The 26,303-nt window shown below is 38.6% G+C and overlaps 2 protein-coding genes across 7 annotated transcripts in view; one reads left to right on the forward strand and one right to left on the reverse strand.

Annotated features, from left to right (window-relative positions):
* The window catches only part of RPS6KB1 (ribosomal protein S6 kinase B1), a 62,405-nt gene extending 53,758 nt beyond the window's left edge, over nucleotides 1-8,647 (forward strand). For 2 of the 5 annotated variants that reach the window (XM_032280718.1, XM_032280722.1), the window contains exons 13-15: nucleotides 269-376; nucleotides 3,632-3,744; nucleotides 4,834-8,647. In XM_032280718.1, coding sequence (XP_032136609.1) covers nucleotides 269-376; nucleotides 3,632-3,744; nucleotides 4,834-5,071 — 459 coding nt within the window. In that variant the 3' untranslated portion in view covers nucleotides 5,072-8,647. Of the gene's footprint in view, nucleotides 1-268; nucleotides 377-3,631; nucleotides 3,745-4,815 lie in introns of all 5 variants that reach the window. The other 3 variants (XM_032280719.1, XM_032280720.1, XM_032280721.1) reach the window with 2 other exon arrangements.
* A 2,104-nt stretch (nucleotides 8,648-10,751) lies between these two features.
* On the reverse strand, nucleotides 10,752-23,170 carry RNFT1 (ring finger protein, transmembrane 1). 2 transcript variants are annotated; one of them, XM_032280726.1, is made up of 9 exons: nucleotides 22,971-23,170; nucleotides 21,201-21,656; nucleotides 20,917-20,993; nucleotides 18,486-18,586; nucleotides 16,699-16,852; nucleotides 15,621-15,779; nucleotides 14,896-14,961; nucleotides 12,550-12,651; nucleotides 10,752-11,600 (listed from the first exon to the last, which is right to left on the reverse strand). In XM_032280726.1, the coding sequence occupies exons 2-9, from the start codon at nucleotides 21,601-21,603 to the stop codon at nucleotides 11,466-11,468; spliced, it is 1,197 nt and encodes a 398-aa protein (XP_032136617.1). In that variant the 5' UTR covers nucleotides 21,604-21,656; nucleotides 22,971-23,170; the 3' UTR covers nucleotides 10,752-11,465. The 2 variants fall into 2 exon arrangements, with proteins under 2 accessions (XP_032136617.1, XP_032136618.1); XM_032280727.1 differs by lacking the exon at nucleotides 15,621-15,779.
* Between the last annotated feature and the right edge of the window lie 3,133 nt (nucleotides 23,171-26,303).

Genomic DNA, 26,303 nt, shown 5'->3' on the forward strand with positions numbered 1-26,303 from the left:
ACCACACCCAGCTGATGTATTCACATTTTTAATAGGAATAATAACTATATACTAAAATCTGTATTAATGCATGTTTAAGATTTGAAGGTGTAATTTGACTCAGTACTTTCCACCTGCATTTTTTTCTTCATTCTGTGCCTGCTGAAACAATTCTAATACTTTTATAGTAAAGCCCTGTGAAAAGAGCTCCCAGAGCTTACATTGCAGTTGATTGATGTTTGCAAAATGGACTATTCATCATTTTCTAAACTATTTTGTTTGTATAAAGCAATCTGAAGAGGATGTAAGTCAATTTGATTCCAAGTTTACACGTCAGACACCCGTTGACAGCCCAGATGACTCAACTCTCAGTGAAAGTGCCAATCAGGTCTTTCTGGTAAGTGAAAGAATTTCCATGTAGTCATGGGAAATTTTAAGTATGAGGATGGGCCCTTCAATAAGAAAATTCAGTGTGCTTTCTTTGCGGTTCATGTAGGTAACCTGGCTCACTTTTTTTTTTTTAATGAGCCATGCCCTTATAACTGATTGATACCTACAAAATTAATTTTCCAATCAATCATACTCTCTTTGTACAGTCCCACCCTAATTGCTAAAATAAATAATTTTATTTATAAATTTTATTCTAGCAATTAGGGTGGGACTGTACAAAGAGAGTATGATTCCCTTTTTTGGTTGGACCACAGACTTAACAATGATGTTTGGCTTAGCATCTCAACCAAAAATTAGTCATAGCAGTGGGAAAGGAAAACCTCAGTAACTACATGTGTTTTATTCCTGACACAGCTATAGATTTTTGGTACTTTTTTTTTTTTTTTGGAGTCGGGGTCTCACCTCGTAGCCCAGGCTGGGTTCCGGGGATAGTGGTGTGATCACAGTTCACTGCAGCCGTGACCTCCCAGGCTCAAGTGATCCACCCATTTCAGCCTCGTGAGTACCTGGACTACAGGGATGTGTCACATCCAGCTAATTTTTTATTTTTTGTAGAGACAGAGTCTTACTATTTTACTCCTGGACTCAAGCTATCCTCCCGCCTGGGCTTCCCAGAGTGCCAAAATTATAGGCATGAGCCATCATGCCTGGCCCTATTTTTGGTACTCTTAGCAGAAGTAGGAGATATTTTATTCATTCATTTATTCATATATTTAGAGATGGAGTTTTGCTCTGTTGCCAGGCTGGAGTGCAGTAGTGCGATTTTGGCTCACTGCAACCTCCGTCTCCTTAGGTTCAAGCGATTCTCTTGTCTCAGCTTACTGAGTAGCTGGGACTACAGGTATATGCTACCATGCCCAGTTAATTTTTCTATTTTTAGTAGAGACAAGGTTTCACCATGTTGGCCAGGATGGTCTCGATCTTTTGATCTTGTGATCCACCCGCCTTGGCCTCCCAAAGTGCTGGGATTACAGGTGTGAGCCACTGCACCCAGCCTGGCAACAGAGCAAAATTCATGTTTTTAAATTCAAGTTTGACGTGTGCATGATCAAAGTTACTGTATATCTGTTCGTAAAGTCTTAGGTTCAGTTAAGGAAATGGGCATGAATCACTTTAATTTTGGCATTTTTTTTCTCTCATGTACTACTGATGTAGAATTTGTACCTTTAACTTAACATAGAGACCTTTTCCTCAGTTGGACATTGCAGAATTTCAACTTATGTCACAGTTTTTCCCCCACAAAATAGAAACATTTTATTTAGCTATGAAGAAATCCAAAGTTGTGGTGATAAAAGAGATATTGAAGCTTTCATTGCCAGTTAAAGTATTATTGAGCTTTTCATAATTACTTAAATTGGCTAACTAATGAACAGAACAATTCATTTGTTAGGTTGTAGCCAGAATTTTATATAAAGTGGATCTCTTTAAACATTAATAAAAAAAAAAAAAATAGTGATATCCCACTTTTCCGGATAATGTGGTTCTAGCAACCTCATTTCAACAGATAATTCAGTTCTATTGTAAGACCCTATCACAGAATTAGAGGAAATTCAAAAATCATTAAGGCACAGCTTGTACCTCTTGGTAGTTACAGCTTTAGTCTACTAGAACATTTGTAAAAATATTCTCTGAAGTTCACGTATGACTGTCACAAATCATATGCCCTTCAGAATTGCACCTCACTCTTTGGGCCTTCACTCAGAGCTTTGTCGAGTCTTATTTATTGTAACACATAATGCTCGCTCATAGATTTTGATAAATAGAAAACAGGTGTAGGGCTGATGGTTAAAAGAATGAACATTGGCTGGGCACAGTGGCTCATGCCTGTAATCCCAGCACATTGGGAGGCCAAGGCAGTTGGATTACCTGAGGTCGGGAGTTCGAGACTAGCCTGATCAACTTGGAGAAACCCTATCTCTACTAAAAATACAAAAAATTAGCTGGGTGTGGTGGTGCATATCTGTAATCCCAGCTACTCGGGAGGCTGAGGCAGGAGAATCACTTGAACCTGGGAGATGGAGGTTTCAGTGAGCCAAGATCGCGCCATTGCACTCCAGCCTGGGCAACAAGAGTAAAACCCTGTCTCAAAAAAAAAGAAGAAAAAGAATGAACATCGACAGCAAGAGAAATGACAGCTGGTAGCCTAACAGGAGGGTCCAAGAGAGGACTAAAACTAACAAAACTGCGTTATTACCTATTACAACTGAATGTTTTTGTAATGTTGATACTTACTCATCAAAAAAATACCAAATTCTAGCTGGGCAATGATCACATGTGCCTATAGTCTCAGCTACTTGCGGGGCTAAGGTGGGAAAATAGCTTGGGTCCAGGAGTTTGAGGCTGCAGTGAGCTATGATATCACCACTGCACAACAGCCTGGGCAATATAGGGATACTGCATCTCTTTTAAGAAAAAAAAAAAATCTGTCCAGCCATTGGCATAAAACCAGAAAGATCTGATTTTGATGCCAAGTCAGAAAATTGTTTTTACTTGGCCTAATTATGAGAATTTGTTTTGGGGTGATAATCTTAGTTGCCTGTGGCTGGAAACACTAGAAGTTTCTTTGCATTTCTCCTAATATTTAACTTTTTTTTTTTTTTTTTTTTTATGAGACGGAGTCTTGTTCTATCAGCAGGCTGGAGTGCAGTGGCGCAATCTCAGCTCGCTGCAACCTCCACCTCCTGAGTTCAAGCGATTCTTCCGCCTCAGCCTCCCAAGTAGCTGGGACCACAGGCGTGTACCACCATGCATGGCTAATTTTTGTGTTTTTAGTAGAGACAGGGTTTTACCACATTGGTCAGGATGGTCTTGAACTCCTGACCTCAGGTGATGTGCCTGCCTCAGCCTCCCAAAGTGCTGGGATTACAGGATTACAGGTGTGAGCCACCATGCCTGGCCGTATTTAACATCTTCATATGGAACCTGAATTTTCCTTTTTTTTTTTTTTTCTAGTCCTGTCAATAGGGTGGAATTTTGTTTGCTAGCATCTTGGGCTCAATAGCATTCTGCTTTCTTGAAATGTGTGCCTCACAAAATGGCTGGAAGGAAGTTAACAGGCCTAAAAATGAGGTTGAGGAGATGGGAGAGTATACACATTGGTGGTTTTAGGTGTGCATCATTGTGTTGGTATGTCAGACTGAACAACCCCATTTTCTTGAGATATATGACAAAATACCATTCTATAGTCCACTGTTTATTTCAGGGTTTTACATATGTGGCTCCATCTGTACTTGAAAGTGTGAAAGAAAAGTTTTCCTTTGAACCAAAAATCCGATCACCTCGAAGATTTATTGGCAGCCCACGAACACCTGTCAGGTATTTCACACTCTTATTTTCACTCTTTTTTTTTTTTTTTTTTTTTTACAACTTACAAGAGTGTTGCTTAATAAATTTATGCCAAGTTACATAAATGATTGTCATATTCTCTTTGACATAAGCACAGCATCTATATCTTATATTGCAAAGGACTAGTCTGACTAATCTATGATGTTACATGGTTTACCTTCCCTTCTGAAAGTAAACAGCCACACTGGCAAATGTCCTCTTTATCCATTCACTCAGCATTTATTGTGCACCAAGAGCTGTGCTACATGCTGCATGTTATGTGTGTGTGTATATATACATATATATATTACCATAATATAGGAATTGTCCCGGTCCTGATGAAGCTTACAATTTAGTGTGAGAGACGTAGGATAAAATAACAAAGGATACACAAAATACGCACAATAGACAAAGGATACACACAGTAGACAAAGGATCACAAAAATATGTAATTACAAGTAGTGCTAAGTGCTATAATTTAAAAGGGGAAAAAAGGATGTGGTGGTAGACAGCAGAGGAAAACAGGGAGGTTTCTACTCAGTAGTCAGAGAAAGGCCTCCCTGGCATAGTAACATCTAGAATTGAACAGAAAGAGCCAGCCCTACAAAAATGGGAGATACAAGAATGTTGCAGACAGAACAGCAAATGCAAAAGCCCTGAGGCAGGAGAAAACTTGCCCTTTTCCTGGAAATGAAAGGGAAATCAGTGTTCCTGGAGTGTGTGGTGAGTGAGGAGGAGAATAGCAGAGGTTTAGAAAAGTATTGTATTTTAAATGCAATAGAAAGTTGTTTTGAGCAGGGGAGAGTAAAATGATACATGTATTTACACACACAGGATACATGTATTTACACACACACACACACACACACACACACGGGTTTTGGGGGTCAGGTGTAGAGGTAAAGAGACCAGTTAGGGAATTCTAACAGTCTAGGAGGGAGAATGGCCCAACTTTTGCCTTTGTGCTAATTCACATGAAAATAAAGTCATATTTTCCCACTCCCTTTAAATGTAAAGGAAATACTGTCTTGTTAAGATGATCCTTAAACAAATGAATGATAGCTCTTCCTTGTCTTAAAGCCCAGTCAAATTTTCTCCTGGGGATTTCTGGGGAAGAGGTGCTTCGGCCAGCACAGCAAATCCTCAGACACCTGTGGAATACCCAATGGAAACAAGTGGCATAGAGCAGATGGACGTGACAATGAGTGGGGAAGCATCAGCACCACTTCCAATACGACAGCCGAACTCTGGGCCATACAAAAAACAAGCTTTTCCCATGATCTCTAAACGGCCAGAGCACCTGCGTATGAATCTATGACACAGCAATGCTTTTAATGAATTTAAGGCAAAAAAAGGTGGAGAGGGTGATGTGTGAGCATCCTGCAAGGTGAAACAAGAAGACTCAAAATGACAGTTTCAGAGAGTCAATGTCATTACATAAAACACTTTGGAGAGAGGAAAAATAAACGTGGATTTTAAAAAATCAATCAATGGTGCAAAAAAAAAAGAAAACTTAAAGCAAAATAGTATTGCTGAACTCTTAGGCACAACAATTAATTGATTCCTCGCAACATCTTCTCAACCTTATCAAGGATTTTCATGTTGATGACTCGAAACTGACAGTATTAAGGGTAGGATGTTGCTTCTGAATCACTGTTGAGTTCTGATTGTGTCGAAGAAAGGTTATCCTTTCATTAGGCAAATACAAAATTGCCTATAATACTTGCAACTAAGGACAAATTAGCATGCAAGCTTGGTCAAACTTTTTCCAGCAACATGGAATCAAAGACAAAAGAAACTTACCAATTGATGTTTTACGTGCAAACAACCTGAATCTTTTTTTTATATAAATATATATTTTTCAAATAGATTTTTGATTCAGCTCATTATGAAAAACATCCCAAACTTTAAAATGCAAAATTATTGGTTGGTGTGAAGAAAGCCAGACAACTTGTTTCTCTCTTGGTGAAATAATAAAATGCAAATGAATCATTGTTAACCACAGCTGTGGCTCGTTTGAGGGATTGGGGTGGACATGGGGTTTATTTTCATTAACCCAGCTGCAATACTTGTCTGTAATATGAGGAAAAAAAAAAAAGAATCTATTTAATCATTTCTACTTGCAGTACTGCTATGTGCTAAGCTTAACTGGAAGCCTTGGAATGGGCATAAGTTGTGTGTCCTACATTTCATCATTGTCCTGGGCCTGCATTGCACTGGAAAAAAATCGCCATCTGTTCTTATACCAGTATTTGGTTCAAGACACCAAATGTGTTCAGCTCATGGCTGAAGAACAACAGAAGAGAGGGAGATAGGGATATCAGGGGAAGAGGGTGTTGCTATGGCCCACTCTCTGTCTAATCTCTTTACAGCAAATTGGTAAGATTTTCAGTTTTACTTCTTTCTACTATTTCTGCTGTCTACTTCCTTATATTTTTGTTTTCAACAGTTCAAAAAAAGGTCTATTTTTTTTTCTCCTATACTGGGGCTACATTTTTTGATTGTAAAAATATTTGATGGCCTTTTGATGAATGTCTTCCACAGTAAATAAGAAAACTTAGTGGCTTAATTTAGGAAACATGTTAACAGGACACTATGTTTTTGAAATTGTAACAAAATCAACGTAAATGATTTACAGGTCAAAGAATAAAAATAAAGGTAACTTTACCTTTCTTAAATATTTCCTGCCTTAAAGAGAGCATTTCCATGACTTTAGCTGGTGAAAAGGTTTAATATCTGCAGAGCTTTATAAAAATATATTTCAGTGCATACTGGTATAATAGATGATCATGCAGTTGCAGTTGAGTTTTATCACCTCTTTTTGTTTGTCTTTTATAATGTCTTCAGTCTGAGTGTGCAAAGTCAATTTGTAATATTTTGCAACCCTAGGATTTTTTTAAATAGATGCTGCTTGCTATGTTTTCAAACCTTTTTGAGCCATAGGATCCAAGCCATAAAATTCTTTATGCATGTTGAATTCAGTCAGAAAAGAGCAAGGCTTTGCTTTTTTAAATTGCAACTCAAATGAGATGGGATGAAATCCTATGACACTAAGCAAAAACAGAAGAAAAATGATTGGAAATATACTGTTTCAATTGTGGCAATAATTGAAAAAATCGATAAAAGTTCATCTTTGGACAAAAAGCTTTTTTAAAAAAAATTACTCCCTCTTTCCCGCTCCTCCCTTATTGCAGCAGCCTACTGAGAACTTTATGACTGTAGCTGGTAAATTAGAAGCTACAATAATAATTAAGGGCAGAAATTAAAGTGCAGATCCTTTTTCTCTGACAATTTGTGATGTCTGAAAAAACAGAACCCAAAAAGCTATGGTGATATGCACAGGCATTATTTCAGACTGTAAGTGGCTTGTGATACTCTGATACTTGTTTTCAAATATGTTTACTAACTGTAGTGTTGACTGCCTGACCAAATTCCAGTGAAACTTATACACCAAAATATTCCTCCTTGGTCCTATTTGCTAGTAACATGCTCACTATGATTGGCTGGCTACAACCACCCCAGTTAAACCGTTTTCATAATTAGTACTGCCAGCAATAGTGGCAAACACTGCAACTTTTCTGCATAAAAAGCATTAATTGCACAGCTACCATCCACACAAATACATAGTTTTTCTGACTTCACATTTATTAAGTAAAATTTATTTCCCGTTCTGTGGAAAATTTATTGAGAACTTGTTTCATAAATGGATATCCCTACTATGACTGTGAAAACATGTCAAGTGTCACATTAGTGTCACAGACAGAAAGCACACACCTATGCAATATGGCTTATCTATATTTATTTGTAAAAATCCAAGCATAGTTTAAAATATGTCGATATTACTAGTCTTGAGTTTCTAAGAGGGTTCTTTATGATTATACCAGGTAAGTGTATAAAAGAGATTAAGTGCTTTTTTTTCATCATTTATTTTCTTTAAAATCGCTATTACAGGATATTTTTTTATTTTATACATGCTGTTTTTTAATTAAAATATCACTGAATTGAAGTTTACTAATTTGATTTTATAAGGTTTGTAGCATTACAGAATAACTAAACTGGGATTTATAAACCAGCTGTGATTAACAATGTAAAAGTATTATTGAACTTGAACGAGATTTTTAGGAAAATTAGTTTTTTTCCCCCTATTATGGTCTTAACTAATTTGAATCCTTCAAGAAGGATTTTTCCATACTATTTTTTGAGATAGAAGATAATTTGAGGGGAGGGGTGAAGGATGCATGTATGATACTCCATAAATTCAACATTCTTTACTATAGGTAATAAATGATTATAAACAAGATGCATCTTAGATAGTATTAATATACTGAGCCTTGGATTATATATTTAATATAGGACCTATTTTCAATATTCAGTTAATCATAGGGTTCCTAGCTTACAAGGGCTAGATCTAAGATTATTCCCATGAGAAATGTTGAATTTATGAAGAATAGATTTTGAGGCTTTGAAAATGGTTAATTTCTCAAAAACATCAATGTCCAAACATCTACCTTTTTTCTTAGGAGTAGACACTAGCAAGCTGGACAAACTGTCATAAAAGTATTTGTCACACATAACCTGTGGTCTGTTGCTGATTAATACAGTACTTTTTCTTGTGTGATTCTTAACATTATAGCACAAGTATTATCTCAGTGGATTATCTGGAATAACATCTGAAAGATGGGTTCATCTATGTTTGTGTTTGCTCTTTAAACTATTGTTTTTCCTCTCCCAAGTTGGCTTTGCATCTATCAGTAAATAAAATTCTTCAGCTGCCTTATTAGGAGTGTTATGAGGGTAACACCTTTTCTGCTTTTCATCTTGTATTTAGTTTACTGTATTATTTGATTTCGGATTGAATGAATGTAAATAGAAATTAAATGCAAATTTGAATGAACATAAAATAGAAGTGATTTATTTTTTTATTATCCTAAGATAGGAAGAAATAAATTAGTATACATATCAGGTATATAAATTGTTTAAATAATTTTTTTAATTAACATGTCAGATGTGTTCAAGTTGTCATATTTAATAAACTGTAAGGAATGGGTTAAAAGCTGTTCTGCTGAGAAATGGAAGCTATTTAAGTATGTAACAAGTCTTAGTATTGATTTTTATGTTAGATGTTATACATCGTTGATTTTCAAGTTATATCAGATAGTAGACATGAATTATTTACTTAAAAAAAATGCATGTAACAACCTACGTGAAAACTAGCTTCATAAAAAACTCTAGGAAGACCTTGTGCTAACAATCAACAATTTGTTCAGCCACACTTGGTCAGCTACATTTGATAATTTGATGTGTATGCACTAAATAATGTAGTGAACAAATCTGTTTTAACTAATGTCTCAATATATCTAGTGTAATCTGGGTAATTTCTATGAACCACTTCTTATCTGTTAGGTAATTATATTACACTTGCCAAGGGGATTTTTCTACAGAAGTTCTCAAACTGACTTTACCTTGCTATACAACCTAGTAGTGTATCAATACTGGTAAAACAATCTTTTAGAAGTCATGATCTGAATTCAAAGAGTAAATGGGTTTCTGAATTTATACTACCTTTTTTTGAGGTGAAGGAATAGAGGGATGGAAGAAATGCTTGCAGTTTATCAGCATTGTTAGTGGATGGCGTAGCTCCATTAGATTTTCTCCCTTTTCAATTTATAGGTAAACTGCATTCCAAAAAACCCCCACCATGTACCTCCTTGGTTATTTAATCACATTAAGGAACAGTGCTGTCTGAATAGTTACAGGGTGCACAAATGTATTAAATAGGTATTGTCATAGGGCTGAAGAAAATGCTATTCTTGTGTTTTGAACAGGAAGTCATCCTGGCTGTCCCTTCACAGCCAAATTGTAATCCCAAATTGCTTCTCTCACCCATCCTCTGCTATATACCTAAATAGTAGAACTATCAGCATCACCACAAAGCCATTTAAATACTTGTAGTGGTTCTCAAAGTAATAGAGTGAAATATTGAATATAGTGTATTTACAACCTGGTAGTATTTACCTGGAGAAAAAAAGGTGCAGACTTCCAAATGTTCTTTTGTCAATTTGGATGGCCATACAGTCATGAAAGGGACTTGTATAGCCAGTTGGTCAGTATCCTTATTAATCCATGTGCTGATTTAACTTTTGTCTTACCAGTACAGCAAATCTGTTTTCTACCTCTGCTTCCTAGTTCTCCTTTCTACCATCTTTTCCTCGACTACAAACTGATAGATTATTCTAAACTTAGATATAACCGGTAGTGGCCCTTCAGACATCTGTTTTCAATTTCAGATTCCTCCTTAGAGGTAACAAGGGGAGAGGGAAAGTGCTTCATTCCCTTTTCTACCACCCTGCACAAATACCTAGAGGAGAACAAACCACACTATCAGAACCTCATGTTGGCCTCTCAGTGCAAGCCTTAATCTTCCAATTGATGGTGATTCAAACATAAAATTCCAAAACTTTTATGAAGAAGACTAATTATCAAGGCAATTCTTTTCTAAGATTTTAGGGCATCTGTCTTGAAACTTTTTTTTTAAATAGAGATAGGGTCTTGCTATATTGCCCAGGCTGGTCCTGAACTCCTGGCCTCAAGCAGTCCTCCTGCCTCTGCCTCCCAAAGTGCTGGGATTACAGGCGTGAGCCACCATGTCTAGCCATTTATCTTTCATTTTTTTGAGATGAAGTCTGGCTGTGTCATCCAGGCTGGAGTGCAGTGGTGTGATCTAGGCTCACTGCAACCTCTCCCTCCTGGGTTCAGGTGATTCTCCTGCCTCAGCCTGAGGAGTAGCTGGGACTCCAGGCGTGTGCCACCACACCCGGCTAATTTTTGTATTTTTAGTAGAGATGGGATTTCACTGTGTTAGCCAGGATGGTCTCGATCTCCTGACCTCATGATCTGCCTGCCTTGGCCTCCCAAAGTGCTGGGATTAGTGAGGCACCGCGCCTCGTCTTGTCTTGTTTTCTATACTATTCAAATCATCAAATGAGCCAGCTGTTTATAATCCACATGAATTATTTTAATAGTTACTTCAAGATACTCCATGGTACTATACAAAAAGCATGATCATGAGCGTTAAAGCTGATGATAGAAGAATTTATGAGATCCATAGACAAAATGAATTTAAATCATTTATTTTCACTGATTCTGGTCATACTACAGAGAATAATACAATATTAAAATGTATCATCCTCAGTAATCTTAGAAAAATCTGTTACTGATAAAATATAACATTTAGAACTTTCATTTAAGAATACAAATTTTATGAAAATATTAAGAATTTTTAGGATGGGAATTATAAAAGTCAATGCTGAACAAAATTCTTTCTGATATGTATCTTAAAATATTATGAAAAATATTCCTTATTCTGAAAACAATGTCAGGAAAGAATACCTGAGTTCTCTAAAACCACCAATTCTACAAATTGTGGCTTTGTTAACATTAAGAAAACACATTTACAATTTAACACTGCAGTTACCTGTCAAATAATTAGAATAGAATAAATGTTGCATATACATTAGGTTGAACATTATATATATTTTAAAACACAGGGTTCTTTCATTAAATCTTTTGATGAATTGGACCATATGTCTTACATTCTAAAACCATCGAGAAACATTTTTCTTGTAGCCCTGAAAATCCATTTTGATGCCTTAATCAGTAGTGATTATGACCAAATGACATTAGTATTTTGTGGCCTTAATAGTTTATACAACTTAATATATTTGAAGGTGTGATGAAGTGGCTCCATCTTTCCATTTGTTTATATGATCTGAAATCAGAGTTCTGCACAGTGGACATGTTTTCTCTCTGCTAAACCATAAGGTAATGCACTCTTCACAAAATATATGCTGTAATGGAATGAAGAATTAGATTTTACATTTGATAAGCATTTTAAATTCATCACATTGTAGGGAATGAAAGGGATTTTTTTTTCTTGTTTAGATGGAGACTTGCTCTGTTACTCAGGCCAGAGTGCAACGGCACAATCTCGGCTCACTACAACCTCTGCCTCCTGGGTTCAAGCGATTCTCCTGCCTCAGCCTCTTGAATTGCTGGGATCACAGGTGTCCACCACACCATGCCCAGCTAATTTTTGTATTTTTAGTAGAGACAGGGTTTCACCATGTCGGTAAGGCTGGTCTCAAACTGCTGACCTCCAGTGATCCACCCCCCTCGGCCTCTCAAAGTTCTGGGATAACAGGCATGAGCCACTGCACCCAGCCTGAAAGGGATTTTGAAGAGTACTAATCCCCTAACTTTACAAATGGGAAAATGGAGACAGTATGACACATTCAAGAAAACAAAGAACAGTGTGAGTAGTAAAGCCACTATTGTTCTGGCTGTACTATCCATTTAACCATAAAAACTATCCCTAGGTGTGATCCTTTAATATTACATATGATAACAGCTTAAAGTCTTTGAGTTACTAATAACTGCCATAAAGTATAGGAAAGGGCCTTACACAATCCAGCAACAAATGTTGGTATTCTAAATGGCTAGTATCCAATTCTAAAAATAGCCTGTTTTTTAATCACTTTGGTATCCAATCTGTCAGTTGAATTATTTTTTCCCCTTCATACACTCCTCTGCATAAAAGTCATCAGAACATAAAGGACAAAACTTAGCCAATCCACCAATCCCCCGATCATGAATAAATTACTAGTATGTACCCTGAATGCTACCTTTCACTAAACACTAGATTTTGTGTGTGTGTGCCTTATAACAAACGTAAATGTGACTTTTGCAAGTCACAGAGAAGTGTTGTAATTAGGTTTTTAAATTTAAAAATATAATTACCTGACAGATGAGAAGAATTGGCTTCTGAAATTCAGCTTGACATATTGAACAAATATCATCCACATCTGAACACTGTCTCTTGCTGGCAGCCACTCCGTAACTCTAAGAAGATAGCAAGTTCTGTTCATCTACAAATTTCTTTCTTTCCTGTTCCTCAAATAGCATAAGTGATGCTGTACTTCTCAAATCTCCCTGGAACCAGGTATTTGAAAACCTTCTCAAAGGATACAAACATTTCAAAGCTGAATCACATATACAGAACCACTTCTTCAGTGCACCAAGATGAAATCATTAAGTAATAAATAGAATCTTGGAAGATTGTTAGATCTACTAGCTTTCCAAAGGATGACAGTGCTTCAGATTCAACATAACTGGCTTAAGAGACTAAGCAATCTGAAATACAACTATTATAAAATCTATGGCCATGTATTTAACGCGAGACTGCCAAATTGAGCTCACTTATTACCTGCGGCAGTGGTTCATAAAGTCAATCTAGTCAGAGCTTAGCTGGCTGAAAGTAACTCGTGGAAAGCTTGCTTTAAAAATAGATTTCTCTGTTTTACACACAATATTCATTCAGTAGGACCAGACATACTGGAATGTGACCCAGTCATCTATGTGAAAGGTTGCCAAGTGAGTACAATATGAAGAAGACTTAGGGACCACTGAAGAATGTTCTGCCACTAGGTCTAAAAGTTATTATTCATGATTATCATAAAAAGCATTTAGTGCTAGGTATGAACGATAAAGTTTTACAGAGAAACTGCAACTGTAAATGTCACTTGGGTAGAATAATGACTGTCAAAACTAACTGAACAATAATGAAATTATTTGAATTTTCTTCTCTTCTAATGTCCTAATAAAAAGTTTCTGGTCTCTTTAAGATTTTAACTTCCTCACCAGATTCAGAATTTAGTCATTAACCAGATGTGATGTTAATAACCCTCAGTGAAATTTGGAAAAATCAGAATGTTACAAATGCTTGTACAAGTTCTTATACTAAAATGTCTCAGGTTAACAAAATCAAAGCTTAAAGGATAAAGATATTAAAAATTAAGGTTTTTGAGACTGGTGATAAAGATTTCAGAAACAAGTCAGGATACTGTTACAAGATCTTGATGTCAGTTTTCCTTTAGTAAGGTGGCATTTAGCAAAGTACATTTGCAGATAATTATGCTGACAAGCTTTTAAAACATTACGCATCTGGCATCTTGGAGATTCCCTCAACATGAAGACTTACCCTGATAGTAACTGCCATTTCCCTGGTAAAGGAGAATTGAACAAATCAAAGTATTGATGACTGATATCCTCTCTATAGTTTGTCTCAGAGAAAGAATATCAGGGTATTGAGAGCATTTCAGCACAAATCGTACAAGACCAATTATAGTAAAATGGTCGATGCTCACATAATCATCAACTGAATTGACTTGGACAAAGCTGAACTCTGAATTTTATTATATCTTATCTAGAGAAAGAAGCTTAAATAGGATGTTGCACAGTTTATTTCTACATTGCTAACTCTATCTTAGGGAAAAGATGCACTGGCCAGTTAGTATGATTTACTTTGTAGACATAATTCTTTTTTTATTTTTAATGGTATAGTATTAGGTTGGCATTCTTTTAAGTCAGTCTTCCTGAATCCTGATGAAATGACTACAAAGTTGAGCATCAAACCTTAAAATCTAGTGACAACACATAGCTACTGGAACCTTTGAGGCTACTAAGTAGTAAATTAAGGTTCTCTATGACATCCTTTCACTGCAATTTGTAACATCAATAGAATCACATAATAATGTTGCATATGACACCAGAGTCTCAATTAATTGTTAAATTTCATGCCATGAACTTATTTGTATACATAGAATCGAGCAATGGGGAAACCTGCTCCAGTAAGAAAACTGCAGGAGACATGATTTTTGGCAATGAGCTTTTTAAACATGCACAATAAATTACAGTGGAAGGATTTTAACAGCTGAATAAGGAGTTAATGGGAACACACAAAGCCCCAATTTGTGGATTAAAAAAGAGAAACAAAACTTCCTAAGATTTTTAAGGGTTTGCAAGCCCTTAAAAATGTCAAATGGATTGAAGGGGCAAGAGACAAGTTCAAATATATAAGTACTGCAATAATTAGCAGGTGGTTGTCAATGTGTGATTCAAGAAACTGATCGTGGAGATGAAACTCCTAAATCATTATAGCCCCCAAGTGCCAAAATACTAGAAAATAAAGTAAAAGAAAAGGATCATCTCTTTATGAAATCCATTCTTGTAAAACTGCTGAACTAAAAAAATATTTGTAATGAAGAAAGGTGAAAGTGTTGTTCTCAACTGATAAAAAGTACTTACTGGTCGTGTAAAAAAAATTCGTAAAACCTGTCTGAAAGTTCTCAGATGCCCAAAAAATTCCAAAAGCTGAAAAGAGAAATAAGAGATCATTTATTAATTCAAACAGTCCTATCTGCTAAATACAAAAACCAAAGCTGAAATCCTATAACATCAAATCCTCATATTAATCCTCATTATATGTCAAAACTAATCATTTTGTGAATATTCAATTTATAGATTTGAGCCAACTCAAGCTGAAGTACATTTAAACATCTAGAGTTAACAATTTGATCAAGACAAATACAAACTTAACTATGTCAAAGTCAAAGCAATTTTATCCGATTAACATGTTTTTAACATTTAGATTTTAAAGTTTCATAAAGTGATTATTAGGTTGAGGGGCACAGGTGTGGAGAGAGCAGAACAAGATACTCCACTAGTTTAAGAATTATGTGTATGATAAATGTTACTATTGAGGATGGGTATGTTCTGTTCCACTTGTTTTCCCTACTTAGATAATCCACGCTATGCAAAAGTCTGCTCTCCTTCCCTCCAATGAAAACTGAGGACCACTGGATTAAGACAATTTCCGTTTCTCCCATTTCTAAATAGATATAGAACCTCCCATTACTTCAAACTAGTGATACAAAGATAAACTATAAAACTGTTAAAGAGGAAAATAGTAGTATATTGTCAGTAATCATTAATATGAATCTTGCAGTGACAAGATTTGTAATGTTACCTACTTTTAGTATGAGGTAGAGTAAAGCCAGCAATATCCCAAGACTCCATCTAGTTACATTACCAAACTCCCCATAGCTTACAAGGTAGCGAAACCAAACTGGTATGGGAACAAAGGTTCGGTAGTATTGACATAATTCTTCTAAAAGCATATACCAGTAACCCTAAAAAATAAGAAAAAAGAAAACAAATAGAGCTACCTAAACTACATAGCACAAAGAATACTGGACTGAGAACACCGAGAGTATATAATACAATATAAATAATATTAATCTTTATAATGATTATGATTATGACTAAACCCTCAAACTGGTTTTCACAGTCACTGAGTGGTCTGCTTTCAAAGAATTTCTAGGCCAGACGTGGTGGCTCACACCTGTAATCCCAGCACTTTGGGAGGTTGAGGTGGGTGGATCACCTGAAGTCAGGAGTTTGAGACCAGCCTGAACAACATGGTGAAATACCATTTCTGCCAAAAATAAAAAATTAGCTGGGTGTGGTGGTAGGTGCCTGTAATCCCAGCTACTCGGGAGGCTGAGGCAGGAGAATCCCATGAACCTGGGAGATGAAGGTTGCAGTAAGCTGAGATCGCATCATTGTACTCCAGCCTGAGCAACAAGAGTGGGAGTCCATTTCTAAATAAATAAATAGAATTTCTAAAGAATGATATAGTGAAAATGCTTTATGTATACTGCAAGTAAAATTTATGTATGTTTTTGCTGATTATAAAAATTTTAAAGTCTTTATTGTGTAGGAGAAGCCACTGAATAATTATATATAGTAAACTGTCAATTGATAATGCCCTGGAGAAAAGAAGTACAAATCTAAATAGTTTCCCATATATGAGGTGGGGACTGATTTTAAAATTATTCTGAAGCAAATATAATTCTGATTTTATCCAAATAGGTTAATATTCAGGTTCAAATGCTTAAACAAATGGTTGTCAGGCTGAAATAATACAGATAATTAAAGGTAGTTAGCAAACTGAAAAACTGCAAAAGGAGGATTCATTTAAACAAAGAATAAGTAGCATTAATGTGATTCATTAACATCACTCCAATAAAGCGTAAGTTAGTTTCTTACCTTAGATTTAAAAGGCATGATGAAAGGAGGCACCAATAAAATAAGGCATTTTAAGCCCATGAAAAAGAATTTCAGAATGAAGTCTGTAATTCCAACAATCCAAAGTACTTCCCAGAAGCTCAAATGGTCCAAAGTAGGATTTAAAAAAATTAAGCTACCAAGAGAAAAACATCAAAATTTATCAGAGCAACATAAAGGTACAGTACTAATAAAGGGTTTTAATTTGTTACAAATATTTTATTTTGATATGTAAAAAATACGAGTTTGGCAGGATGTTATAGTTCACATTAATGGAATGGAGGATCATTTTGCTTAAAGAGACTTTTAAAATGTTTGGGTTTTAGATTTTCCCTTCATAGAATAAAGAAAAAGTCTTCATAGTTTGTCATAGTTGACACCTTTCTAGCCTGTAAACGAAAAAAAAAAAAAACTCAATACCAGACATCTGCCATGATTTTCTTGACCAATTCCAATCAGGATTTCATCTCTTCCTTTCAATGAATTACTTGTCAAGACCATCAACTCCCTCTGTCTTGCTGAATTTCAAGGTCACTTCTCTTTTTCGGTCTTCCCTCTCTGAATAATTTTCTTTCTAGACTTTTAACACCACACTCAAATTTCTCATACTTCACTGCTGGTTTCTTCTGAGTCTCCTTTACTGTTTCTCTTCTAATTGTGGTCATGTCCAGTACTGAGCTCTCTACCTTTACTCTTTCTTTTCTAGGTTAGTTTGTCCAATCCTGTGGTTTTTAAATATCAATCATATGCTCCCGATACCAAAATTTATAGCCCTAAGCTCTACCCTGAGTCATGACATATATTTGGAACCACTTTCTTATTAATTCAACTTAGCCTCTCAAAGTTAACATGTTCAAAACAAAATGATTGATTTTTCCCCTCAAAATCAGTTTCTTTTTCAACCCAATGAAATGACACCACCATCCAGCCAGTTACTTAGACTAAAAACCCAGAGGTCATTCTTGCTTTTCGCTACCCACCTACCCAGTCCAGTCCATCTGAGGGATACTGGCTCCACCTCCAAACTACATCCCAGATTTGCCCATCTCTTCAACTCCAGTGAAACCAGGTCTTCTAATATTCTGATAAAAGCTGAAAATTCAGAATATTCCCATTTGACATGGAAACTTTCCAGCTACTGTCATTTAGTAAGTGTTCTTACTTTCAGAAACAAACACCAACAATAACAACCTAACGGTACTTAATAAATATGGAATATATAAACAAAAATTCAGGTATCAAAAAATTAAATATTTATTGAGCATCTGCTATGTGCCAAGGCACTGGGGATACAAAATCTGAATAAGTCACTTAGAGCTCTCGCTTATGAGGCCGTGCACAGTGGCTAACACCTGTAATCCCAGTACTTTGGGAGGCCGAGGCAGGCGGATCACCTGAGGTCAGGAGTTCGAGACCAGCCTGGCCAACATGGCAAAACCCCGTCTCTACTAAAAACACAAAAATTAACTGGGCGTAGTGGCGTGTGCCTGTAATCCCAGCCACTTGGGAAGCTGAGATGGGAGAATTGCTTGAAGCTGAGATGGGAGGTTGCAGTGAGCCAAGATCAAGCCACTGCACTCCAGCCTCGGCGACAGAGTGAGACTCTGTCTCAAAAAAAAAAAAAAAAAGCTCTCCCTTATGAAAGGAGATAGTTAAAAACAGAACTGAATTGAATACAGTAAATACTATGTGAAGTAAGATACATACAAAGTGCTATGAAATATATGATTACATTAAAAATGTAACTCTGTATTTGGACCTCTAATTACCTGTAATAAAGTGATTGAGAATGAAAGGTGTAATATAAAAGAACAGAAGATCCTGCTAAGAATACCAGTAACCAAGCACACTGAATCTTTGAGGACCTTTCCTGAAAAATAAACAATTTTATAAAGTTACTTTGATTTTGCCAGAATTTTAAATATCATTAAACTGTTTTACTTTAATGACTATTAACTTAGACCATTTTTCTAAATTAATATAGAGTATCTGTTACAGTGTACATAATCATCAGTTACTTTGTTTTATACAACTTTAATGACAAACAGAACTATCAAACAAATTTTTAAAATACAAATTTCTTCACTGTATGAAAAACATTACCTATGTTTCAAAGAAGCAAAGTCTTCTCTTAAAAAAAAAAAAAAATTAAAAAAAAAGGTGCCAGGTCTTTTACAAGCTGACATAATCCACCCAGACTGGGTGGAGTGGCTCACACCTGTAATCCTGGCACTTTGGGAGGCCGAGGCGGGCGGATCACTTGAAGTCAGGAGTTTGAGACCAGCTTGGCCAAGATGGTGTAACCCCATCTCTACTAAAAAAAATACAAAAGTTAGCTGGGCGCCATGGCAGGCGCCTGTAATCCCAGTTACTCAGGAGGCTGAGGCAGAACAATCTCTGGAACCTGGGAGGCAGAGTTTGCAGTGAACTGAGATCACACCACTGCATTGCAGCCTGGGTGACAGAGCGAAGCTCCATCTCAAAAAAAAAAAAAAAAAAAAAAAAAAAGACCAACTCCCAAGAAAAATTTCAAAATGTATTTTAACCTTGACTCGTCAAGGTTTATATTTTTAAAATTCTCAGATTATAAGAATTTAATAAATTAATGTTTTAATCTCACTTTTTTTTTATATGGGGTCTCATCACATTGCCCAGAACTCTTAGGCTCAAGCAGTCTTCTCAACTCAGCCTCCCAAGTAGTTGTAATCTCCATTTTTTTTTGGTGGGGGTAGGGGGGAAACAATGTCTTGCTTGTTCACCCAGACTGGAGTGCAGTGGCATGATCACGACTCACTGCAGCCTCGACCACCTGGGCTCAAGCAATCCTCTCGCCTCAACCTCCCAGATAGCAGGGATTACAGGCATGTGCCACCACACCCAGCTGATTTTTTGTGGAGATGGGGTTTTTGCCATGTTGCCTAGGCTGGTCTCCGATTCCTGGGCTCAAGGAATCTGCCCATCTAGGCCTCCCAAAGTGCTGCAATTACAGGCATGAGCCACTGTGCCTTGCCTGTAATCTCACTTTTAAAGTCAAGTTTAATGAAAAGTTTTATGAATTTTAAATAATTAAGATTTTTCTAGTTAGATAGACTTAACTATGTATTTCCAGGTCAGAATGCATGATACTTTACACAGAAATAGTCATTTAAAGTTGCCTTAAGCTGAAATTTTATAAACATCCTATTTTTCACAATGATTTATGAGACTAGGGCTTGTGTAATTTATGTTACAGAAAAATTCCTTGGGTTTAATTTTCTTTTTTTTTTTTTTTGAGATGGAGTCTCATTCTGTCACCCAGGCTGGAGTGCAGTGACACAATCTTGGCTCACTGCAACTTCCTTGTCCTGGATTCAAGCAATTCTCCTGCCTCAGCCTCCCAAAGTATCTGGGACTACAGGCAAGTGCTACCACGCCCTGCTAATTTTTGTATTTTTAGTAGAGATGGGGTTTCACCATGTTGGCCATGCTGGTCTTGAACTCCTGACCTCCAGTGATCTGCCCACATAGGCCTCCTGAAGTAATGGGATTATAGGTGTGAGCCACTGCGCCTGGCCGAGATCTTTTTTTTTTTTGAGACAGAGTCTTGCTCTGTTGCCCAGGCTAGACTGCAGTGGCATGATCTCAGCTCACTGCAACCTCTGCCTGCCGAGTTCAAGCTCTTCTCCTGCCTCAACCTGTGGAGTAGCTGGGACTACAGGCGCATGTCACCACATCTGGCTAATATTTTGTAATTTTAGTAGAGAGGGGGTTTCACTGTGTTAGCCAGGATGGTCTTGATCTCCTGACCTTGTGATCCGTCCGCCTCGGTTTCCCAAAGTGCTGTGATTACAGGTGTGAGCAACCATGCCCAGCCACTAAAAGTTTTTAATGATATTACTTAGTATGGTCAAATGAACTCATAAACCTGAAGGGAGTTGCTAAATCAGATCAAACAGCGTGTTCTAACTCTTTTAATCCTTTTTTCTACTTTAACTAATTTTTTTTTCCTTAGGAAGAAAGTAAGGTGAAGTTGTTCAGCATTAGGAGAGATAATTTATTTCAGGTAATTTAGATAACAAATTTAATATATCATGGATGTTATAGTATATCCCATTACTTCCTATTTCTTTCAAAAGTTATTTCCTATTTCTCTCAAAATTATTTCTCTAAAATCTATGGAGAGAAACAGTTAATAATGTTTTAGTTGCTTGTTATACTTACTCTTAGAAAAACCTGATTTACAATGCTTTTGTTTGCATACATAAAAGTTGTTAGCAGCCCAATTCCAAGAGAAATTCCTGTTAGAAAATAAGTTCCAGTTAATTGAAAGAAAAAAAAAATTAAAGAGGATTACATAAGCTAACAATGACACAAATTAAAAGGAAACACATACAGTTTTAAAAGCTAACAGAAAGTAACTGAATGCATTAAGTAGATTAACAATAATGAAAGAAAATTAACTGAATTTAGGAATGAAAACAAGTCAATGTTGTATTATGCCCTACCTGTTATATGCTGCATAACAAGTTTGACACTCAGAATCAAAATATATGGAAGACTTTTTTGCAACCACTTGAAGAGATAGCGGAGTTCTGAGAAGGAGCTACTACCATGATCTCCAGACTCTGTGGCAGTATCATCAGGCAGCCTTGCTTCGCTGTGGGAATGACTCCGTAAGCGACTGTGTACACATCCATGGGCGCAGCTATGGACACCTGACCTTGTATTTCTGGAGCTTGGATTTTCTGTACATTCTTTAGGTATAGGGTTTATCTGGATATGAACATCTCCAGAATGAAGACAAGAACCTTCTCCTGTCAATCTTGTGTGGACACACAGAGGGGTTGAGACATCCTCACTGCTTCCAGTTCCTGGAGGACTGTGTAGTTGGCTACGATTGGCTTGCATGGCCTTTAACTACTTTTTCTCTGACCCAGATATCTTTGCTTCAGGGCTGTCTCCTAAAAAATCAAATAGCAGAGAATATTGTAAGTAAACAGGCAGTTAAATACCAGCAGTATATTCCTCACTAGGTATCCTTTATTCACTAAAGGAGTAGCCAATAATCACAGCAGATGAATTTTCAGGTTATCACTGGACTCCTCCCTTCTCAATGGCAAGGCTCTGCTGCCCTACACAAATTATCTTTTAGGGAACATTTGCTACCAAAAAAAAAGTTGAGCTGCAAATGCTTCTAGCTCTCTAATGGCAGAAAGCATCTGCAAAACGGTCATGAAATATAGGTGCCCAGCAGATGTTAATGAGCACCAGACCTCACTGGATAACGCTGGTACGTGTACTTTACCCAACTGGAGCAGTTTCATCTCTGATGTATATTCCACATCAAAGAAGTTTCATAAAGAAGGGTGAGTCTATTTTTTTTTTTTACGTTTGGAAATGTTAGGGAGAAAAACAACATTAAATCTTAATGCCTTGTTATCATCATAGGTAACTAATAATAAACACTGCACTTAGGTGACCTACAAATTACATTTTCTGCTCAAGCAGCTTTCCCAAAGCTCATAAGGTTTCCGATAATTAATGGTGCTACCAAGAATACTACCTCTCTGCGCAAAGAAATTTTACCTAAATACATTAAAGCATAGATATTTTGGGGAGTTACCATATAATTGCTAGGTAACTCTTTCGTCTGAATAAGGACAGTTACACAGCTCAATAAAATGCCACCGTCGGTGGTGTGTGTATTACGGGGGGAGGGGTGTGAGGTAAGAGGACCCTGGCAGGGAAAGATCTCTAATACATGATCCAGTGTGGACCTAGGACCAGAAGAACCCACTCGGAATCCCAGCTGACGAAACGCAGAGCCTATCCCACATTGCCGCGCCTTTCCCGTTTCTCTAGGAGGAAGCTAGAGTGAACGTCAGGGAACGTTCTGTGTCATTCTATTTCACTACCAGAACCGAACAGAGGTGCAGTCACCGAGTCTGGCGGTTTGGGTTTCAGTGCTTTTCACTAAAGGCTTTCCCCGAGGCCCCGACGCCACGGGTGTTATTTCGTCAAAACTCTTTAAGAGCAACGTTGGACAGCAGGGTTTCAGTGCCTTTTCTATAAATAACATAGAACCCTCCCACTTTCCTTCATGCACAGACAAGAAAGGAGGAGAAAAAGGAAGAAAAGTCAACACAACTCTTCCGGAATCTCCGAGGGCAGAGTTCTCCACCCACGTCCGAGCCTCGAGTGCCTCATTTATTCTCCCCAGAGCCCCCAGCCGCCCCTCGCCGCCTCCTCCTCTGCCCGCTTCCCCCAGGCCTGACCTCTCATGACCAGAAGCGGACGGAGGTCTCGGCAGCAACAGCAGGAACAGCGGCACACGCCGCCGCCAGCCCCTCGGTGGGAGCCATCAACCGCAAACCCCACAGGCAGCAACTCCAGCTCCGCTCGGCCCGGCGGCGTCGGCGTCGGCGCGCGCGCTCCCCGGACGTTCTCACGAGCGCGCGCCCTGCCCCCGCTCCGCCTCCTAGCTCCGCCCTCGCGCCGCGCTGAGAGGAGCTCGCGGCGGCGGCGGTCTGTGGGCTGCGAGGCCGGGCGGCTGCGCTTGAGAACGGCCTGCAGGCGTGGCGCTGAACAATGAGTCGTTGTTACGTGTTGTGCATTTACTGTATGTGGCATCCAGCACACGCCTCCGAGATCCTGGGCGTTTGGAGGTTAAAAATGTTCAGGCTTCGAGAACATGCCCCTGGAGGAGGGGCTTGGGCGAGAGCCTCGCTTCTCGCCTCCTGAGGCGGGAGCTGGAGCCGCCAAGTCGGCCGGGGCTCTGCAGGTCTCTGGAGGAGCGGGGCTAGGTGGGGCCAGAGCGTTAGGGTTTCCGGACTCGGGTTTCCGCGAGCTTGACGCTTGACCCAGTTGTGTCTGAGCGATGACGTTTCGTCTGAGCTGAGCTCTCCTCACAGTCATGAAATTGGGCTGTGAGGATCTGGCCCTGCCAGAACCCGAGGTCAGAGGCGAGAAGTGTGGAGAGCCTGCGTGGGGTGGAAGTAGAAGTTCGAGTTGAAAAACCTGTCTTGTGTGGGGTATAAAGGATTCTACTGCCCTCAAAAGAATTCTGTTTATGTAAAAGTGTTCTAAATTGAAAGGTCAGTAAGAAAACGAAGTTTAGGTCGGGCGCGGTAATCACTCCTGTAATCCCAGCACTTTGGGAGGCCGAGGCAGGCAGATCACTTGAGTCCAGGAGTTAGGGACCAGCCTGGTCAACCTGGTGAAAGCCCGTCAATACTGAAAATACAAAAATTGGCCGGGCGTCGTGGCGCGTGCCTGTAATCCCAGCCACTCGGGAGGCTGAAGCAAGAGCATCGCTTGAACCTGGGAGGCTGAGGTTTCAGTGAGCCGAGATCGCGCCACGGCACTCCAGCCCCAGCGATAGAGCGAGACTCTGTCCCAAAAAAAAAAAAAAAAAGCCGGGTGTAATCGCAGCACTCTGAGAGGCTGAGGTGGGGCGGATCACCTGAGGTCAGGAGTTCGAGACCAGCCTGACCAACATAGTGAAATCCCATCTCTGTTGAAAATACAAAAATTAGGTCCAAGTGCAGTGGCTCACGCCTGTAATCCCAGCACTTTGGGAGACTGAGGCGGGCGGATCACCTGAGGTCAGGAGTTTGAGACCAGCCTGGCCAACGTGGTCACCCTGTCTTTACTAAAAACACAAAAATTAGCCGGGCGTGGTGGTGGCGGGCTCCTGTAATACCAGCTATTCAGGAGGCTGAGGCAGGAGAATCACTTGAACCCGGGAAGTGGAGGTTACGGTGAACCGTGATTGCATCACTGCACTCTAGCCTAAGTGACAGAGTAAGACTCTCAAAAAAATAAAAGAAAAAGTAAATAAATAAAAGACTCCTGTTAATCTAAAAGTGTTCTAAAATTAAAAGGTTATTAAGAAAACAAAGTTTAGGCCTGGAGTGGTGGCTCACCCTTGTAATCCAGTGCTTTGGGAGCTGAGGCAGTAGGATCACTTGAGGCCAGGAGTTTGAGACCAGCCTGACCAACATTGCCATATCGTGGGGAAATTTTAAACTATATAATCAAATTTTATTTTATTTATTTATTTATTTATTTATTTTTAAAGACGGGGTTTCACCATGTTGGTCAGGCTGGTTTTGAACTCAGGCGATGTGCCCACCTTGGCCTCCAAAGTGCTTGGATTACAGGCGTGAGCCACCACGCCCAGCCTATGAAGGATATTTTCATTGATATCTTTCATTATAGGCATGAGCTGCTGTGCCTGTCCACTGTTTATTTTCATTGATATCTAATTTTGAGTAGACAGTTTGTTTTTGCAATTTAAAGATATTCCAGTCTGGGCGTGGTGGCTCACGCCTGTAACTCCAGCACTTTGGGAGGCGGAGGTGGGTGGATCACTTGAGGTCAGGAGTTTGAGACCAGCCTGGCCAACATGGCAAAACCCCATCTCTACTAAAAATAAGAAAATTAGCTAGGCATGGTGGCATGCATCTGTAGTCCCAGCTACTCTGGAGGCTGAGGTGGGAGAATTGCTTGAACCCAGGAGGCAGAGGTTGCAGTGAGCTGAGATCACACCACTGCACTCCAGCCTGAGTGACAGAGCGAGACAGTCTCAATTAAAAAAAAAAAAAAAAGATATTTCATTCTTTCTACTCTTCAAGGTTTCTAATAAGAAATCCACAGTCACTCAAATCATTGTTCTCCTATATGTAATGTATTTTTTCCTGCACATATCTCTGTTGTAGGCTGAATAATAGACACCCAAAGATGTCAAGTTTTAATTCCTGAAAATATTTGGAAAAAGGGTTTTTGCTGATATAATTAAGGATTTTGAGCGTAGTCAGTTACCTTGGATTTTTCAGGCAGGTTCTGAATACCATCCCAAGCATCCTTATAAGAAGGAGGCAAAAGAGGCAACAGAGACACGGAGGAGAAAGCCATGTGAAGATGGAACAGAGAGATGGCCATAAGCCAAGGAATGCTGACAGCTGCTAGAAGCTCAAGGAAGGCAAGGAACAGATCCTCCCCTATAGTCTCCAGAGGGAATGCAGCCCTGCCAACACTTTCATTTTAAACTTCTCGTCTGTAGAACTGTGCAAGAATAAATTTCTGTTGTTTTCAGCCACTAAGTCTGTGATCATTTAGTACAGCATTTACAGGAAACAAATACGCCTCTCCTTCTAGAACTCCAATGATGTAAATGTTAGGCCGTCTAATATTGCCCCACATGTTTCTGAGGCTCTCTGTTCATTTTCTTTTTAATCTGTTTTTCTCTGTTCTTCAGATTGGACAATTTCTCTCTCTCTCTCTTTTTTATATGAGATAGAGTTTTGCTCTTGTCACTCAGGCTGGAGTGCAAGGGCGTGATCTTGGCTCACTGCAACCTCCGCCTCTTGGGTTCAAGTGATTCTCCTGCCTCAGCCTCCTGAGTAACTGGGATTATAGGCACCTGCCACCAGGCCCCTCTAATTTTTGTATTTTTAGTAGAGACAGGGTTTCACCCTGTTGACCAGGCTGGTCTCGAACTCCTGACCTCAGGGGATCTATGTGCCTTGGCCTCCCAGAGTGCTTAGATTATAGGCGTGAGCCACTGTGCCAGTCCTGGACAATTTCTCTTGATCCATCTTCACTGA

The sequence above is a fragment of the Sapajus apella genome, unplaced genomic scaffold, assembly GCF_009761245.1.
Source record: "Sapajus apella isolate SASKATOON/1434 unplaced genomic scaffold, GSC_monkey_1.0 scaffold12, whole genome shotgun sequence".
Taxonomy (NCBI): domain Eukaryota; kingdom Metazoa; phylum Chordata; class Mammalia; order Primates; family Cebidae; genus Sapajus; species Sapajus apella.